The 17,588-nt window shown below is 46.6% G+C and overlaps 1 protein-coding gene across 4 annotated transcripts; it reads left to right on the top strand.

The window, feature by feature from the left end:
• Positions 1 to 70: 70 nt before the first annotated feature.
• PRMT1 (protein arginine methyltransferase 1) lies at positions 71 to 17,265 on the top strand. 4 transcript variants are annotated; one of them, XM_077259776.1, is made up of 11 exons: positions 71 to 127; positions 11,639 to 11,692; positions 12,349 to 12,450; positions 12,539 to 12,694; positions 13,039 to 13,102; positions 13,207 to 13,349; positions 13,462 to 13,549; positions 13,997 to 14,112; positions 14,485 to 14,635; positions 15,976 to 16,097; positions 16,318 to 17,265. In XM_077259776.1, the coding sequence occupies exons 1-11, from the start codon at positions 86 to 88 to the stop codon at positions 16,399 to 16,401; spliced, it is 1,122 nt and encodes a 373-aa protein (XP_077115891.1). In that variant the 5' UTR covers positions 71 to 85; the 3' UTR covers positions 16,402 to 17,265. The 4 variants fall into 4 exon arrangements, with proteins under 4 accessions (XP_077115891.1, XP_077115893.1, XP_077115894.1 ...); XM_077259779.1 differs by lacking the exon at positions 71 to 127 and adding an exon at positions 8,576 to 8,737; XM_077259777.1 differs by lacking the exon at positions 71 to 127 and adding an exon at positions 9,983 to 10,009.
• The last annotated feature ends 323 nt before the right edge of the window (positions 17,266 to 17,588 follow it).

Genomic DNA, 17,588 nt, shown 5'->3' with positions numbered 1-17,588 from the left:
CCCCAGTATTCATATCCCAGTTACACATTTTGAAAAAAAAAGGTTAATAAATACGTAAATTCATCACCTCAGGGCTGTCAAAGTGATGTCTATGTGCTACCCGAAAAATTGTCATGACAGCACTGAGGTAATTTTATAATGCCCCAGTCATACGACGAAAAATGTCTCAAACTGTAGAGGGATAGTAGACTCCTGTGCCTGAAAATGTCTCAAAAGTCGCAAGTGACTGCTACTGAAATGCCTAAGGCCTTATTCACACCCGATTTTCACATACAAGTGCTATCCTTTTTTTTTTTTTTTGTACCTGTGATAGTCTGTGGGGCCATTAACATGGTCATTCTCTCTCCCACTCCATCGGACCATGTAGTTCACAGAAAATATCGGAAACATGTCCGATTTTAATCTGAGGAGTCGTTGGGTCTGTGAAAAAAATCGGACTGCACTCAGATGACATCAGAGCGTGGTCCGATTTTCATGGACTGTCAGACTAAAGAAGGTGGAGACATGTTTTAATTCTTTTTTTTTCCACGTACAAGAATATTGGATGACGCTCATGGTATGCTGGTCAAAATAATTGGTCAAATTTTCTTGTATGCAAAAAAAAAAGTGGACGTCTGAATGAGGCCTAAGGCTGGTTTCATACAAGTACAGACCACGATGTTTGTACTAGCAGCGCTTTACACCTTATCTTCTCAATACTCCATGTTGTATGGGATGATACGGCCCACGCATATTGAACTCTGACCTAATATACAATTGCTTTCCTTAAAGGGTTTGTCTACTTTTTTTGTCCACTTGCAGAAACTTCATCCAAGCCTGGTGGAGGCTAGAAAAACACACTTTGGCCTACGTCAAAAAAATGATGACCTTCAGACATCCGTTTTTTGGTTGTTTTTTTTTTTTTGAGAAAATAACCATTTTTCTTAAGTGTGCCAAATCCGATTTTCACTAGAGGAATATTAGGTGTTTCTTCTGCGCTGCTGCCGCAGGAAAGATCCAGGACACATAAAGATAGACGTACTGGCGGTTTTATTATCGACGCGTTTTGAAGTTATCACACATCTTCAGCCATTTTTGTCCTGTGTGTCCATTTTTCTCTGATCGCCCATGACGGCACCACGGAGAGAGGGGATCCGCCCACCAAGGACAGGAAACCTACGGATAAAAAGGCGGTACCACTCTCCCGCATCAGTTGGTTTCCTGTCCTTGATGGGAGACCTATGGACTTACCAGATCGACGTGGGAATTCCGGGGCCATCTAGTCCGATTCAGGCAGCTGGGGTCCCTCTGCCTCGGCTAAGGTGGTGACCCGAAGCGCCACCGCGAAGGGCTAGTGGGCCTCTAGGGTGTGCGGGGGAGGTGACGGGGAGTTCGCGGTCACCTCCCCAGGTAAGATGCAGCCGGCAACATCCAGGGGGGTCCCTCTGTGGTTGCGGGAGGTGCGGCGCGGCCCTCCCCAAGTATCAGGCGTCAGTCTGCACACTGCACCACCATCGGGCGTGCAGAGCCGCGCAGCAGGGACTGCATAGGACCGGAGGCGCCGGTCAGCAGCGCCATATATGCACTCCCGGCGCCATCTTGGTGCGGGACGCTTCTGCGCAGGCGCCGCTTAACCCGACTGCGCAGGCGCCGGCGTTCGGCGCTCCTCGCCATCAGCCGGGCGCTACTGCGCAGACGCCGACGTTCGGGCGCTACTGCGCAGGCGCCGGCGTTCGGCGATCCTCGCCATCAGCCGGGCGCTACTGCGCAGGCGCCGACGTTCGGGCGCTACTGCGCAGGCGCCGACGTTCGGCGCTCCTCGCCATCAGCCGGGCGCTACTGCGCAGGCGCGGATGGAAAAATGCGGCGCGAAGGCTTTAAATGAGGAAAATCACTTCCTCTTAGCGGCTCCGCAATATCAGCAGCAGCCTCAAAAAAGCAAAGAGTGTTGTCAAAGCAGTAACCGCAGAGCAGCAATATGAGCGACCCGGCATCTCCCTTGCCAGAATCATCTCCACCTATTGCAGCGCCACAGCAACAGCAGCAGCAAAAAAGGCGACAGCAGCACCAGGACACCAGCAACGAACGCCAGAGGTCCCAACGCAGTAAGGGATCCAGTACGGCGTCGGGGAAAAAGCCAGAGGCAGAGAATCCCCAACCGGTATTTATGGGTCCTGGAGCTGGTAAGTGGATCTTCGTGAAAGTCAGAGACAGTAAGGTTATTATTTGTCTCTTTTAGGGGAGGAAGAGCGCAGGCAAAACAAAGCATAAAATTTGTGCCATCTGTAGAGAAGATCTTCCACCTACCTGGGAGAAGACGCTGTGTAACACTTGCATACAGCAGACAGTATCTGAAAGTCTGCCAGGGTTTGCAACCGATTTAAAAAACCTGATTAAAGAGCAAGTAGAAGATACCCTTAGATCACTAAAAAAGGGGAAAAAACGGAGAAAGACCAAGGATAGGTCTCCATCTCCGGTCTCAAAATCTGACAGCGATAGTGCAAGCTCAGTATCCTCCTCCTCCTCCTCCTCATCTGCATCATCCACTTCTTCCTCGGGGGGGCACAACTGTTTCCCACTAGAGGACACCGATGGCCTCATAAAGGCGGTGAGAAGTACTATGGGGTTAGTAGACTCCCACCCCAAAAAATCGGTACAGGACATCATGTTCGGGGGCCTAGAACAAAAGAAGAGGAGAGTTTTTCCACTTAATGATGCAATTGCGGCTTTAATCAAAAAAGAATGGAAAAAGCCCATGAAAAAGTCTCTCTTGACTCCCAAAAGGAAATACCCTTTTGGGGATGAATCCTGCTCCTTTCGGGAAAAAGCCCCCAAATTAGATGTGGCTATAGCCAAAGCATCAAAAAAGTTCGCACTCCCGTTTGAAGACATGGGGGTACTAAAAGACCCTATGGACAAGAAGGCGGACGCCTTCCTCAAAGGTTCTTGGGAGGCAGCAGGGGGGGGCTTAAAACCTGCAGTAGCAGCGGCGTGTACATCTCGCTCCCTAATGATTTGGCTAAACCAACTAGAGGGTCAATTAAAAGGGAAGACTTCCCGAGACTCAATACTGAATACTTTACCAGTGATGAGGGGAGCCGCGGCTTTCCTGGCTGACGCCTCGGCCGACTCAATCAGACTAGCCGCTAGGTCAGCAGCACTGGCTAATGCGGCCAGGCGCGCCCTCTGGCTTAAGAACTGGCCAGGCGACCTCCAAACTAAGACAAGACTGTGCACCATCCCCTGTGAAGGAGAATTCTTGTTTGGTTCCACTTTAGATGACATTTTAGAAAAAGCTGGGGATAAGAAAAAGTCCTTTCCGCCCTTGGGCCTCCCCTCTTACCGGAAGCCCTTTCGGAGCAAGAGGTTTTTCCGAAAGAATCCGGGGAGAGGCCAGGGGAAATGGGAGGATAAGAGGAACAAAAACAAGGGGTTTATCTTTAATAAAAACCCCAATGATAACAAGAAACCCCCGCAATGAAGGTTCGCCCCAGGTGGGAGGGAGGCTGTCTCACTTTCTCCCAGCCTGGAAAAACATTTCCTCCAGTCAATGGATACTGAACATTATAGAACCAGGACTGAGGTTAACATTCAAGAGGAGGTACCCTTGTCCCTCTTTCACGATGACATCTACAAGATCTTCAGTAGAGGAGCAGCTGGCACTAGAAAGAGAAGTCATCGGGTTAGTAGAAAAGAGAGTTCTCCTGGAGGTCCCCCCTCAAGAAAGAGGTCAAGGATACTATTCCCCTCTATTTCTGAGAAGGAAACCAGACGGGTCTTTCAGAACCATCATAAATCTGAAAAGTCTAAACAACTACTTAGAGGTTCAGGCATTCAAAATGGAAACGATAAAGTCATCTATCAAAATGCTGTTTCCTCAATGCTTCATGGTGGTTCTAGACCTAAAGGACGCATATTATCACGTCCCAATACACAAGGATCATCAAAGATTCCTCAGGATGGCGGTTCACATCAGAGGAGTCCTAAGCCACTTCCAGTTCTCAGCTCTGCCCTTTGGTCTAGCCATAGCCCCGAGGATTTTCACAAAACTGATTGCGGAGGTAATGGCCCACCTCAGAAAAGAAAATACCTTAATCGTACCATATCTGGACGATTTTCTGCTAATAGGCTCCTCCCCGCAGCACTGCGAGCATCAACTGGCAATTGTGATTCATTCACTAAAAGAACTAGGCTGGCTAATAAACATAGAAAAATCCAGACTAATACCTTCTCAAGTTCAGGAGTACCTAGGTCTTACCCTAGACTCCATAAAAATGGAATGTCGGCTGCCGGAGAACAAAATACAAAAAATAAAAAATTTGGTTTCGAGGGTTCAATCTCTCCCCTCCATAACACTCCGTCAGGGTATGTCCCTCCTAGGCTCCATGACCTCTTGCATCCCCGCAGTCCAGTGGGCCCAATTACATTCCAGAGACCTCCAATGGCAGATATTGGCAGAACAAACCCGTCTAGGAGAGCATTTAGACGGGCGGTTAATTCTATCTCCTCGTACCAGCCACTCTCTGACATGGTGGAAATCGCAGGAAAATCTTTCCCAGGGGGTCCCGTGGGTAATTCAGATCTCAAAAGTCCTAACTACGGACGCAAGCCCCTCAGGGTGGGGAGCTCATCTAGACAATCTAGTAGCCCAGGGCACCTGGTCTCCGTCCCTAGCAGACAAATCCTCCAATATGAAGGAACTTCTGGCAGTCAAATTTGCCCTTCAGAAATTCTTAAAAGTCCTTCACTCTCATCATGTAAGAGTGATGTCAGACAACCGAGTGGTAGTGTCTTACCTCAATCACCAGGGGGGCACCCGTTCCAAAAATCTAATGGAAGTGACCAACTCAATCCTGCAAATAGCCGAGAGCAACCTCCTATCCATAACAAGTCTACACATAAAAGGGGTAGACAACTACAAGGCAGACTTCCTCAGTCGGTCCAGCCTAAAACAGGGAGAATGGGAACTAAATCAGGCAATATTTACTCAGATCACAGAGAAATGGGGGGTTCCCAAAATAGATCTCTTTGCGAGTCACCTAAACAAAAAAGTAACCTCCTTTTGCTCCCTATCTCCCCTGGGGAACCCAGTAGTTGTGGACGCTTTCCTGATGTCTTGGAGCCATCATCTGCTCTATGCCTTTCCTCCTCTCATTCTAATTCCAGCGGTGCTGAGGAAGATTCGGGAGGACGGGGCGCGGGTTATCTTAATTGCCCCGTTCTGGCCGAAGAGACCTTGGTTCTCATGGATGAGGAAGATGTCAATGTCCGACCCCTGGGTATTACCAGACCTTCAGGACATATTGTCGCAGGGCCCAGTCTGTCATCCAAGGGTCAAGAACTTGCACTTGACAGCTTGGCTCTTGAAAGGAAGCTATTAAAAGACAGGGGGTTCTCCCCAGGGCTAATCTCAACCTTATTACAAAGTAGGAAGCCAGTTACAACGAAACAATATGGCAAGATATGGAAAAAGTTTCTATCTTCATCAGGTGAAAAAATAGGGAAAGAAATTCCCCTTAATTCCATATTAGAGTTCCTACAAAATGGGTTGGAGATGGGGCTGGCCACTAGTACCCTGAAAGTTCACGTGGCAGCATTGGGGGCCCTATTCAATTTTGATTTAGCTTCAAATAGGTGGGTCGCTAGATTCATAAAAGCAGCAGGAAGATCAAGGCCTCTTCCGATAAAAATCGTTCCTCAATGGGACTTAAACTTAGTCCTTAAAGCCCTGACCAGTCCACCGTTCGAACCATTAAACGAAGCTTCAATAAAAAACCTATCTCTCAAAACCGCTCTGCTAGTCGCCCTCACTTCTGCCCGTAGGGTCAGCGACTTACAGGCTCTTTCGGCTAACCCCCCTTACACACAATTTCTAGAGGATAGGGTCATTTTAAAAACAGACCCAGCATACCTCCCGAAAGTGGCATCGAAGTTCCACAGGTCTCAGGAGATTTCCCTCCCTTCCTTCTGTCCCAACCCTGTAAACAAGAAGGAACAAACATTACATACACTAGACGTACGAAGATGTCTCTTACGCTACCTAGAAGTCACTAGGGAGAGTAGGGAGGATGCCTCTCTGTTTGTGTGTTTCCAGGGTCCCCGGAAGGGGAAAAAAGCATCGAAAGCCACCATAGCAAGATGGATTACGGATGCCATCAGTCTTTCATACTCAGCAAGTGGGATGTCCGTTCCTGGGGAGGTTAAGGCGCACTCAACAAGGGCAGTGGCATCTTCCTGGGCGGAGAAGGCCGGAGTTCCTATAGACCAGATATGTAGAGCTGCTACCTGGTCCTCACCATCTACTTTCTATAGGCACTATAGATTGGACCTAAACTCCTCTTCGGACCTTACCTTCGGTAAAAGGGTTCTGGAAGCGGTGGTCCCTCCCTGAATGTACTATCTATGCAATTCTCTCCGTGGTGCCGTCATGGGCGATCAGAGAAAAATATAGTTCTTACCGATAACGGTATTTCTCTGAGCCCATGACGGCACCCGTACATTCCCTCCCTTCACTTATGGGTGCTCACATTAAATAGTGCCATAATTTATCCATAATTTATTCATAGTTTATTAATAGTTTAAAGTCACGCGGTATCTCGTTATGCTAAACAGTTAAAACTAACAAATGTTTTAGTAGTCTCCCATCATTTTCTATGTAAAACAACTGATGCGGGAGAGTGGTACCGCCTTTTTATCCGTAGGTTTCCTGTCCTTGGTGGGCGGATCCCCTCTCTCCGTGGTGCCGTCATGGGCTCAGAGAAATACCGTTATCGGTAAGAACTATATTTTTTTTGTATCAATGTGCCATGCAATTTTCTCATGGATAAAGGAAAGCTTTTCCAACTTTTTTCTACCCATTAAAACCCTATGAAACGGACAGCGGTAAGATGACGCAACCATCAGACAGAAGCACGAAATCTGCTGAAATTCACTAAAATGACCCCCATTAACAGGCAAGTGTTTGCCACCATAGGACCCGATTCATCATTGTATTTCTGCCATTTTTCTTTTTAACAAATACCTCTACATTTGTGATTTGTCACAAATTAATCAAACGATTTGTACTTGTTTTTGTGATTTAGTTCGTTTTCTGATTTTTAGTTTTTACGTCATTGTGGATTTTTGAGATATTTTACTTTTTAAAAAAAAAGTGGCAAAATTTTGCACAACTCTACTCCAGTCTTCCAGTTTTTGCACATTTTTGCACTAAAAAGTCACAAAATCGGTTAGGGTTCAGGAACAAAATCCTATTTTTGGCAAAAATGTAATGAATTTTTATAAAAAAAAAAAAAAAAATGAGTAAAATAATTAAACAAACTTATCACAGAGAACTCAGCAACAAAACAAAAACGAAGTATGTGGACTTAAACCCCCCCACAAATGATGAATCGAGCCCGATCAAAGAGTGTGAAAAATAAAAATCAGCCGCTTGCCTGGCCCTGCTTATGTCTCCTAGGGAGACAAATCATTTTATAGCTAAGGGTTTTTTTTTTTTTACCTGGTCATAAATTGAGTTTCCACTGGAAACCTTTTTTTAAAAAAAAAATAAAAATTCCCTTTGGAAGTTTTTTGATTCCTTTATTAATTTTAGGCATTTTCCAAACTTTATTTTGTTGTTGCAAGTTTTTGGTTGGACAGTGCCAAATGTGTGGTGTCTTCCATCGAAATCCGCTTTCTCGAAGTGTCATGGACTTTTTCTCCTACTAAAGTTTTTGAAAACCTAAACCAAGATAAAAACACCACAAAGACTGACTTACTCATAGAAATGAATAGAGAGAGTCATTCAAGTGTTTTTGAAGCCATTTTTCCATTTTGTTTTTTATTCGCCTCCCCCAAAAAACTCCTAAAAAATAAAAAACAAGTTTTTCACATTAAACTTGGCAGTTTTTGCTCTAAAAACTTAGGGAAAAAAAAAGTCTGTTTGCACATGACCTGTAGGGTTATGTTCACGCTGGTCAATTTTGCTGGATTTTTGAAGCAGAGACTCCCAAGTTTGGAGGAGGATTTTTGGAGTGTTTCTGCTCCAAAAACTACTCAAAACCCTCAGTGTGTATTTGGTATTGCAGAATTGGGCGTGATACCAGACACGACCTGTGGACATGTGTGGCGCTGTGTTGGGACAGAATCCGATATTTTATTTTTTTTACAACGATCCGTTAATTTTGGATCAGACGTTGCGGTACATAAAACCATAAATGTGCGAAATCGTCCTGGAAAGATGTCAAGGACTGATTATATTGGGTTGTGGCCAATCACATTGGAAATAAAAGCGGTTTATTTTATCAGTGGAAATGGAATGAATTTCTCGAGTTTTGAAGAAATCGTCCAATCGATCAGATTGGATGCAATGCACAGATAATCAGCAGATGTGTTTATTATTTCTCGCAGCTGATTTTTAATGGAGTCTTTAGCGCCACATCCGCTGACATTGCTGCTCCTTCCCAGCACTCACTGGCGCCTCCGCCGCATCCCAAGAAACCCAGCCATCGTCTCACGATAAGGGGCGGCGCTTCCTTGCACTTCACGCCCACATTTCCAACGTCAGCCAATCAAGCCATAGATATGTAAATCGCCATGAGCGCCAGAAGGTTGCAGCGGTGGGCGGGGCTTCCCTCTGCCTTATATACTGACGGGCCTCGCCGCATGTCGCAGTTCTCTCGCCGGTTGTCGTTGTCTTCCCGCACCGGAGACTTGCACGGTTGGGAGACGAAAGAGAGAGGTGGACAGCATGGCGGAGGCAAGCACCTGCAGTATGGAGGTAAAGAGCTGAGGGCGGGAGCGCAATGGCGGCTGCTCTCATTCATTGTAAGGGAGGGGGCGAAGGAAGGAGAGCGAGGAAGTAGGCCGCCATAGGCGGTAATGGGTGCGGGAGGAATGGGGGGCACGGGGCCGGCGCGACGAGAGGAAGGGGCCACTATCGTGATTAGGGCCGGGGGTCGCGATAGTGGCCTCCGGCAGCTGTCCCCGCCCACATGCCGGTAACAAAGGGCGGCCTTGTGTGCGCCCCACGTGTGCGGCTCCGGCCTGTGGGAATGGCGCGCTGTGTCAGGCCGCATGGTGCCGCTCTGCTGCGGGGCCTAGTGCTGAACCAGGACTGCAGGGGCTCGCTGTTATCAGCCACTGGGCAGGGAGTTATATGGGGGCCGGGGGGCTACGGAGCCCCTCGCCAGTCCTACTGATGGAAGGGACTGTTCAGACCCCTCATCCTGACCGGGGGGGCTACAGAGCCCCTCACCAGTCCTACTGATGGAAGGGACTGTCCAGACCCCTCATCCTGACCGCTGGCTACAGAGCCCCTCGCCAGTCCTACTGATGGAGGGAAGGGACTGTCCAGACCCCTCATCCTGCCCGGGGGCTACAGAGCACCTCACCAGTCCTACTGATGGAGGGAAGGGACTGTCCAGACCCCTCATCCTGACCGCTGGCTACAGAGCCCCTCACCAGTCCTACTGATGGAAGGGACTGTCCAGACCCCTCATCCTGCCCGGGGGCTACAGAGCCCCTCACCAGTCCTACTGATGGAGGGAAGGGACTGTCCAGGCCCCTCACCAGTCCTTCTGATGGAGGGAAGGGACTGTCCAGACCCCTCATCCTGCCCGGGGGCTACAGAGCCCCTCACCAGTCCTACTGATGGAGGGAAGGGACTGTCCAGACCCCTCATCCTGACCGGGGGGGCTACAGAGCCCCTCACCAGTCCTACGGAGGGAAGGGACTGTCCAGACCCCTCATCCTGACTGGGGGGGCTACAGAGCCCCTCACCAGTCCTACTGATGGAAGGGACTGTCCAGACCCCTCATCCTGACCGGGGGCTACAGAGCCCCTCACCAGTCCTACTGATGGAAGGGACTGTCCAGACCCCTCATCCTTACCGGGGCGCTACAGAGCCCCTCACCAGTCCTACTGATGGAGTGAAGGGACTGTCCAGACACCTCATACTGACTGGGGGGCTACAAAGCCCCTCACCAGTCCTACTGATGGAGGGAAGGGACTGTCCAGACCCTCATCCTGTGGTGCAATCATGGAAACTCTGGTAAGATTCTACCCTCCCCCTTAAATAAAAATCTGTTTCTTTATAGATTACACCTCTCCCTCCCCCACAGGATAGGGAAGAATGTGTTCAGGTGGTCTCTCTGCCCCCCCCCCATGTACTTGGGACCAGACCCTCTGGGACTGTACTCATAGTGGGGGTCTCCCATACTACAGCCCTAGTCACAGTGATGAGGAGAGACTGCAGTCTCCTCTAACTATAGTTGTAGTATGCAGGAATAGACGAGTGAGAAAAAGCAATATATGGTAAATATACATATATCCCCCTAACTTGTGAAGCCCCTCTTTGTAGTCACGTAAGGACTCTTTGTTCTATATATTTTTCTAACACTGATGGGTTTGTAGTAAGTTAAATGGCTTGGTGATAACTTACTGGATGGTGGTGGTATGATTAAACCTCCATTTTGTAATTGACATTAAAATGCCCCTTGATGATTGAGTGTCCCACCAATCCAGAAGTGATCACCCCTCCTGTGTATAGAGGATGCCATCCCAGTCCCTTTTTATTGTTCTCTATTGATGGGATGATAGTGGTTACGGTAGCTTCTCCTGTGAGGATTGGAGTCGGGTCTGAATGTGGAGGTCAAGCATGCCCACCTCCTATTCAGTATCTTTGGGACCCCTGGAGACGGCCAAGTGTAGTGAGCTCTTAAAGCCCCGCTTTCAGGTTATCCCCCATTGACTATTAGTTGGCCAATTTAACTTAGTACATCCCCTTTACATGGGATAGTGGTGTTCTGGGTGCTAGGTATCGCTCTTGCTGCAGCTATTACCTGTCCATGCTCTGCTAGAAGTTACAGGAATAATATTTCTAGTGAGGATGTAACATCTCAGATACCCACTGTTGTGGGCAAAGTTAAGGGAAGCGGTCACCAGGCTGGTCCCATATGAGGGTGGGCATCGCCTTGATCCAGCGGCTGTATCGAAGGGCTGCATGGTATTCTTGCCTCATGTGGGACCAACCTGGTGACAGATTCCTAATGTCTACGATCGGCTCCTTTAAAGCGCCTCCACTAACCCACCCCTGCTCTATTGGTGCAGTAGCACCTTGTAGGTTTAGTGAACGGGGTAGCTATATTGATCTGTTGGGATACATTTCTTGTCAAATTCTTCTCACCCTAGGTCTCATATGCCACACTCCTTCCCCGAAGCCATTGTGAAAAGTTGCATATCCATCATCTAGGTCTATAGTCTTTCGGTGCATTTACACTGCACACATTAAAAGAAAACTCTTGGCAGCACACGTGCCGCCGAGAACAATTGTATCCTGTGTGTACAGTGATCCATTAACAATTGTTCTGTGTGCAATGAGATGCTGACGGGAATCTAGGATCAACCCTCCGGAGCCGTCTATGTGGGCACGTATTGACCGGTGAATAACATATCTGCAAGTTTTATGTAAATGATCTGGTAAGATCTCTAGGAGGGACACAGATCTCCCGCCTAGTCTCTTCGGAGGGTTGATCCTGCTGACCGATGCATGCTTTTTGGCCACCGGACATGTAATGTAAATGCACCTGTTAGTTTTTGCCCTTCTTTCTTCTTTCTGCCCTATGACATTACTTTGGGATCAGAGCTTAATACAATGTCTTTCCTTGTCACTTTCTCCTAGAACTTTGTAGCCAAGTTGGCCAATGGAATGAACTTGTCGTCTGCAGTAGAAGATGTAAATATCCTTTACACAGGGCTACGGAGGTTTTATGTAGAGCGCCCCGTACACTTTGGTGCAGACCATGGGGTCCCGGTTTCCAAACCGGGCTCATTCCTCGCAGAAACCTGCACATATCGGCCATAGGGTCACAGGGGTGAGGGTAGAGCCCCCTTCTACTAACACTGATAGGCAACTTTCACATTGGTTGTCCAGTCTCCTGTTTTACTGCACTGTCCCCAAGTACATCACTACCTATTTTGGCACTTGCTCCACGGGCTTAAAGCGGTATTCCCGTATCTCAGTAAGTGATGGCATGTAAATATACAATCACTTAGTGGTGGTACTAGAGGTCAGAATGGAGGGTCCCAGCCTTGTCCCCTTCACATGGACACTATTTGCACTATTCAAGGGAATAGGACCGGCTGGGAAACAAAGGGATCTAGTGCTGGTGTCCCGAGAGGTCACGTCTCCACCTATCATTAAGTGATTGCATGTGGTCACTCACTTGAGTTGGGAATACCACTTTAATTCAGCTGGGGTCCAAAAAAAAAAAGGACCCTTCACGGTCTTCCGCTATAACACGGATACACCGTGCATCTGTCCTAGAAATGTGAGGATGACTATAATCTCGGTTCTGGAGATGATTGCTGATCTTCCATCTCTTTGATCAGGTTTCCTGTACACAACCAGAGAGCACAGTGAAGCCTACAGCAGAAGAAATGACCTCTAAAGATTACTATTTTGACTCGTATGCACACTTTGGCATCCACGAGGTAAGCCTTCAACTTTCTGGGCTAACACATTTATTTATTTTATACTCGAGTGTTCAGTCTCCTAATGGACTTTATGGCTTCATTGCAGGAAATGTTAAAGGATGAAGTTCGGACGCTGACCTACCGCAACTCCATGTTCCACAACAGACACCTGTTTAAGGATAAGGTTGTCCTGGATGTCGGGAGTGGGACGGGGATCCTCTGCATGTTTGCAGCTAAGGCCGGAGCAAAGAAGGTTATTGGGGTAAGGATCTGTGTGCTCAGTATTGCAGGTACAATGCACAGCACTGTGCAATAGAGGCAAGGACTAACCATGGCCATCTAAGGCTACCTCATCCTTAAAGGGACCCAGACATCTGCAAAAAAAAAACCCCACAAAACTATATTAATCTGCAGACTAATAGTGTTGCTGGGTGGAAACCATCTTTATTCCCTCCCAGGCAGCATTCTGGTTCAGGCGCAGGTTCTCTCTCCGATTCATTGTAGATCAGACATGTCACCTCCACTAATGAATAGCTAATTGGCAATTAAACTGCCATTGGATTGTTGGTAAACCAGGTCTGTAATTCCCACTTATCTTGTTTACAGATCGAGTGCTCCAGTATCTCTGACTACGCGATCAAGATCGTCAAGGCAAACAAACTGGATCACAGTAAGATAATCGTTCCAGGCTTGCTAGCTGTGTAATGATGGAGAAATCTATTTGTTTTTGCTGTATCTGTCATCTGAGGCTGAAATTTAGTGATGTTTCTACAGTTGTAACGATCATCAAAGGGAAAGTGGAAGAAGTGGAGCTGCCTGTGGAGAAGGTGGACATAATAATCAGTGAGTGGATGGGATACTGTCTGTTCTACGAGTCCATGCTGAACACAGTAATCTATGCCCGGGATAAATGGCTGGTAAGTCCTGAATCTCCAAGCTGCACATTGCTTTTATCAAGTAACCATCTTAATTTTTATTATATTGACTTCAAAAAATGGTTGAACTAATAGATTTATCTCCCCCCTTCAGACACCCGATGGCCTTATATTCCCTGATCGTGCAACTCTCTATGTGACGGCTATTGAAGACAGACAGTATAAAGACTACAAAATTCACTGTAAGTCGTCTTCTTGCTCATGGTGGTTGACCTCTCCAGCTTCTCGCATTACAAGGGGTTTCCAAACAACCCAGACACCTGAAATTATGCAAGTTTTATCTGTATAGATTTTTTTATTTTTTTTGCAATCTTTGTTGCTCAGCAAACATCTTCCATCGATGGGGATTATCTGCAATCCATCAACTATGGCTCGCCCCTTCCCAGTATAATTCACCCTGTGCAGACACTGTCCATTGCTTTGGATCAGTTAGGCACTCGATGCAGCGCCTCTTGCAAACCTATTACATGCTATGAAATAATTCTGAAATGGAAGGGGTCATGCTGTGGACTAATAGTGCATGAGTTTTATTTAAAAAAACAATGTAGTTACTGAGTAACCCTTCCGAGACCAATAGTTCTGTAATGAATACTCCTTGTTATAAAACCTAAACACACTTTATCTTTCAGGGTGGGAGAACGTCTATGGATTTGACATGTCCTGTATTAAAGATGTCGCCATCAAAGAGCCTCTAGTTGATGTTGTTGACCCCAAACAGCAGGTCACAAATTCATGTCTCATCAAGGTTTGTATACCGCCATACCATCATTATCAGCTCTTAGTAAAAGTGCTATTCCAATGTTGGTACCATCGGTGGTGTAACTAACTCTCCCAAACTTCCGATGTAGGGAGGGTGAAGTGTCCATATTGTCGTATGTTGACACCACCAGGTGTCCGGCTGCAACTTATTCCACTCTCCCTACTGAGCCTATATGCACGCTCAGCCAAGCAGAGCTCGCCTGAGCACGGGGATGGATGGCTTATTGTTTATAGCTGCACGGATTACTGCTATTATTGCAATTAAACATCTAATGATGCAGCAAACCTCAGTGTCAACCATGGAGTTTCTATAAATGTGTCCCATGTATTCCAGATATTAATGCTTTTCTGATTCTAGGAAGTGGATATCTACACGGTAAAGGTGGATGACCTGAGCTTCACATCTCCATTCTGCCTCCAAGTGAAGAGGAATGACTACATCCATGCCCTGGTCGCTTATTTCAACATTGAGTTCACACGTTGTCATAAGAGGACGGGCTTCTCTACTAGTAAGTGCTTTTAGAGGGTCAATGATGCTTTATTCCCCTCTTTCACACCCACTTTTCATGTTTTCCTTCCCTGTCCCATCAATCCAGCCATATAAAGATTTGTGTGGGTCTTTTTGTTTTTTGGGGACAAGATTTAATTTTGAATGATGCCATTGTTTTTACAAAGTACAGTAAAATTGCAAAAAAAAAACAATTCCACAGTAGTTTATCGACCATGTTCACTATATGGAAAAACTGACCTAGCAATATGATTCCCCAGGTCAGTATGGGTACATAAACACCAAACCTCATATAGTTTACTTAGTAGATATATTTTGTATGATGCCATTTTACAAGACCCTTAGATAGAGATAGATATATATTATTTATTTTTTTTTTTTTTCTTCCCTACTTTGTCCCCTTAAAGGGAACCTGTCGCCTGAATTTGGCAGGACCAGTTTTGGGTCATATGGGCGGGGTTTTCGGGTGTTTGATTCACCCTTTCCTTACCCGCTGGCTGCATGCTGGCTGCAATATTGGATTGAAGTTTACTCTGTCCTCCGGAGTACACGCCTGCACAAGGCAATATTGCCTTGCGCAGGCGTGTACTCCGGAGGACAGAATAAACTTCAATCCAATATTGCGGCCAGCATGCAGCCAGCGGGTAAGGAAAGGGTGAATCAAACACCCGAAAACCCCGCCCATATGACCCAAAACTGGTCCCGCCAAATTCAGGCGACAGGTTCCCTTTAAGTCTTGAATCTGCAATTGTCTATGCTATACAAAGCCAGGCTGAAGCCCTGCTATGCATAACAAAAATCACGATCTATGAATGCTGACATTCACAGGAGATGTACAACTTTCAGCGTGAGTCTTCTGCAAACCCCTGGCTGTCCTAAACTTATTGGTGCTTCCTGATCGTGTGATGGGGGCACCATTACGTGGAACTTGTGACTTTCTGCTGCCTTGTGTTAAATCCTGCTATTCATGATTGCAGGAATTAACTGGTGGTGCGGGTGCAGCTCCAATCCACCCGCGGCTGTTAAATGCACATGACGGCTGATTGAGCTATCATGTGTGGGAAAGATGAGGGCTCGGTGTCAAAGTTGGGTACACAACATATGACATAACTATGTCACTAAATCCTGAAGGTGGTGTGGACAAAAAAAAAAAAGCCACTCCCTTGGTCTCGTGTTCTCTGAAAACTTCTTTTCTTTTAATTAAAGTAACTTGATACTTTGTCTAATAAGCAAACAAGGTGTCCATTTATCTTAAAACATGGCTGAGGGTCTTTCTTAAGACACAAGAGCCCGATCCATCCAACTATATGTTCCTGCCTAACATTATCTTGTGTTTTTCAGGCCCAGAGTCTCCTTATACTCACTGGAAGCAGACGGTCTTCTACATGGAGGACTACTTGACTGTTAAGACCGGGGAGGAGATATTTGGAACAATAGGCATGAAGCCAAATGCCAAGAACAACGTAAGTTTGTGTTACTTGATGGGAACCTGTCCGTTGTCTTGTGCTGCCTGGATGATAAGAAACATGAATGTCTAGACCCAAATGATTGTGGTCTATCACAGTTGGGGGAAGAATTGGGCATGTCCTCCTTGTACCCAGCTTGATTCTTGAAGTTTTTACCTGCCAGGAGTGTAAATCTTCCCGAGACTGATGCCACTTATTCCTGCTTTTCTCTTTACAGCGAGACTTGGATTTCACCATTGACATAGACTTCAAAGGTCAGCTCTGCGAATTGTCCTGTTCCACAGACTACAGAATGCGCTGATACAAAGACATCGAAACCATCTGACCAGGCAGAAGAAAACAATGCATCAAGTTATACATTAGCTGTGTGGTTTTACTTGCATATAGCATACACTTCTTTTTTTTTTTTTTTTTTAAACTCCCTGCTGTCTTCCTCAGTGGGGGTAAAATACCTTTTAGCGCCCCCTTCTGGACCAGTCTTTAAACTGGTGCTTTGGCCACACCACTGACTCGGTCTTGACCTCTCATGGCTTGAGGTGGGAACATCATCATTTAGCTTTAGAAATCTGGCGTACCGCCGTGTAAATATTAGTCATGAACGGGTTTTGTTCACCGTCCTTTTTAAACTGTTACCAGGCCTTGCTAAGACCGTAGGTGCAGCTCTGATAAAGGCCTCTGCCCTTATGGAGCCATCTGCAGCTATTGGCAATGCCTAAAGAACCGTTTGAGCAAACGGACTGTTGTGTCCCCCTTACACTGTAGATAGACCCCCTCCAAGGGTTGGTCATCACATTCGTCTTCTACAGTACCTCCTACTAAGCATATCTCTTCCGTTTCTAAAAAAAAACCGCAGAAGCCATCAAGCTGTCTGGATGCTGCTGGAATGAAAGGGATGGACTGTCAGGACTCGATGTGGACACATCGGGCGCTCCCAATCACAAGCGGTGTTCGTCTCCTATAGCCCCCTCTCCACAGGCTCCACGTCATTATACGGAGCGGTGGCCTCATAATCTGCCATTTTGTAAGGATTTGTACATCCTCTTCAGATACAGACTCGGAAAGGTGTTATTTTTTTTGTTTTACAGATCGGTTGTCCATTGTGACCTTCATAAGTTATGGTTTTTATATGGTTACATTCATAAAGAAATTAAAAAGTGAACTGTGACTTGGTCTCCTGGTTATTCTATTTGGGAAATCAAGTTGTGTGGGTTTTGGGGTAAAGAAATCTGCACCAACTGAGGGGTCACAACTCTTATACACTGTATTAGAGCGGTGGACATTAGAGACCTTTCGCTCCTCCACCTTCCTTCTGAGGATGCTCCGTAGGGTTTAGGTCTGGAGACATGCTTGGCCAGTCCAGGCTTTTTTTTTTTTTTTTTTAGGCACACCAAGGAGACCCCACGCCTTGCTATCATCATGTTGGAATGCTGCACCATGGCCCAGTTTTTGAAAGGAGAGGCTCATGCTCTGCTTCAGTGTGTCATAGTA

The sequence above is a fragment of the Ranitomeya variabilis genome, chromosome 4, assembly GCF_051348905.1.
Source record: "Ranitomeya variabilis isolate aRanVar5 chromosome 4, aRanVar5.hap1, whole genome shotgun sequence".
NCBI lineage: Eukaryota > Metazoa > Chordata > Amphibia > Anura > Dendrobatidae > Ranitomeya > Ranitomeya variabilis.
The sequence above is the reverse complement of the archived record's forward strand: the minus strand, read 5'-3'. Positions and strand labels throughout refer to the sequence as shown.

What these genes read in the sequence shown, in the direction of transcription:
- PRMT1 (XM_077259776.1), top strand. Translation starts at nt 86, where the DNA reads ATGTCTATGTGCTACCCGAAAAATTGTCATGACAGCACTGAG. An exon ending in ATGCCCGGGATAAATGGCTG is followed by an intron (nt 13,350 to 13,461) that starts GTAAGTCCTGAA and finishes TCCCCCCTTCAG; the next exon opens with ACACCCGATGGCCTTATATT. An exon ending in AGCCAAATGCCAAGAACAAC is followed by an intron (nt 16,098 to 16,317) that starts GTAAGTTTGTGT and finishes TTCTCTTTACAG; the next exon opens with CGAGACTTGGATTTCACCAT.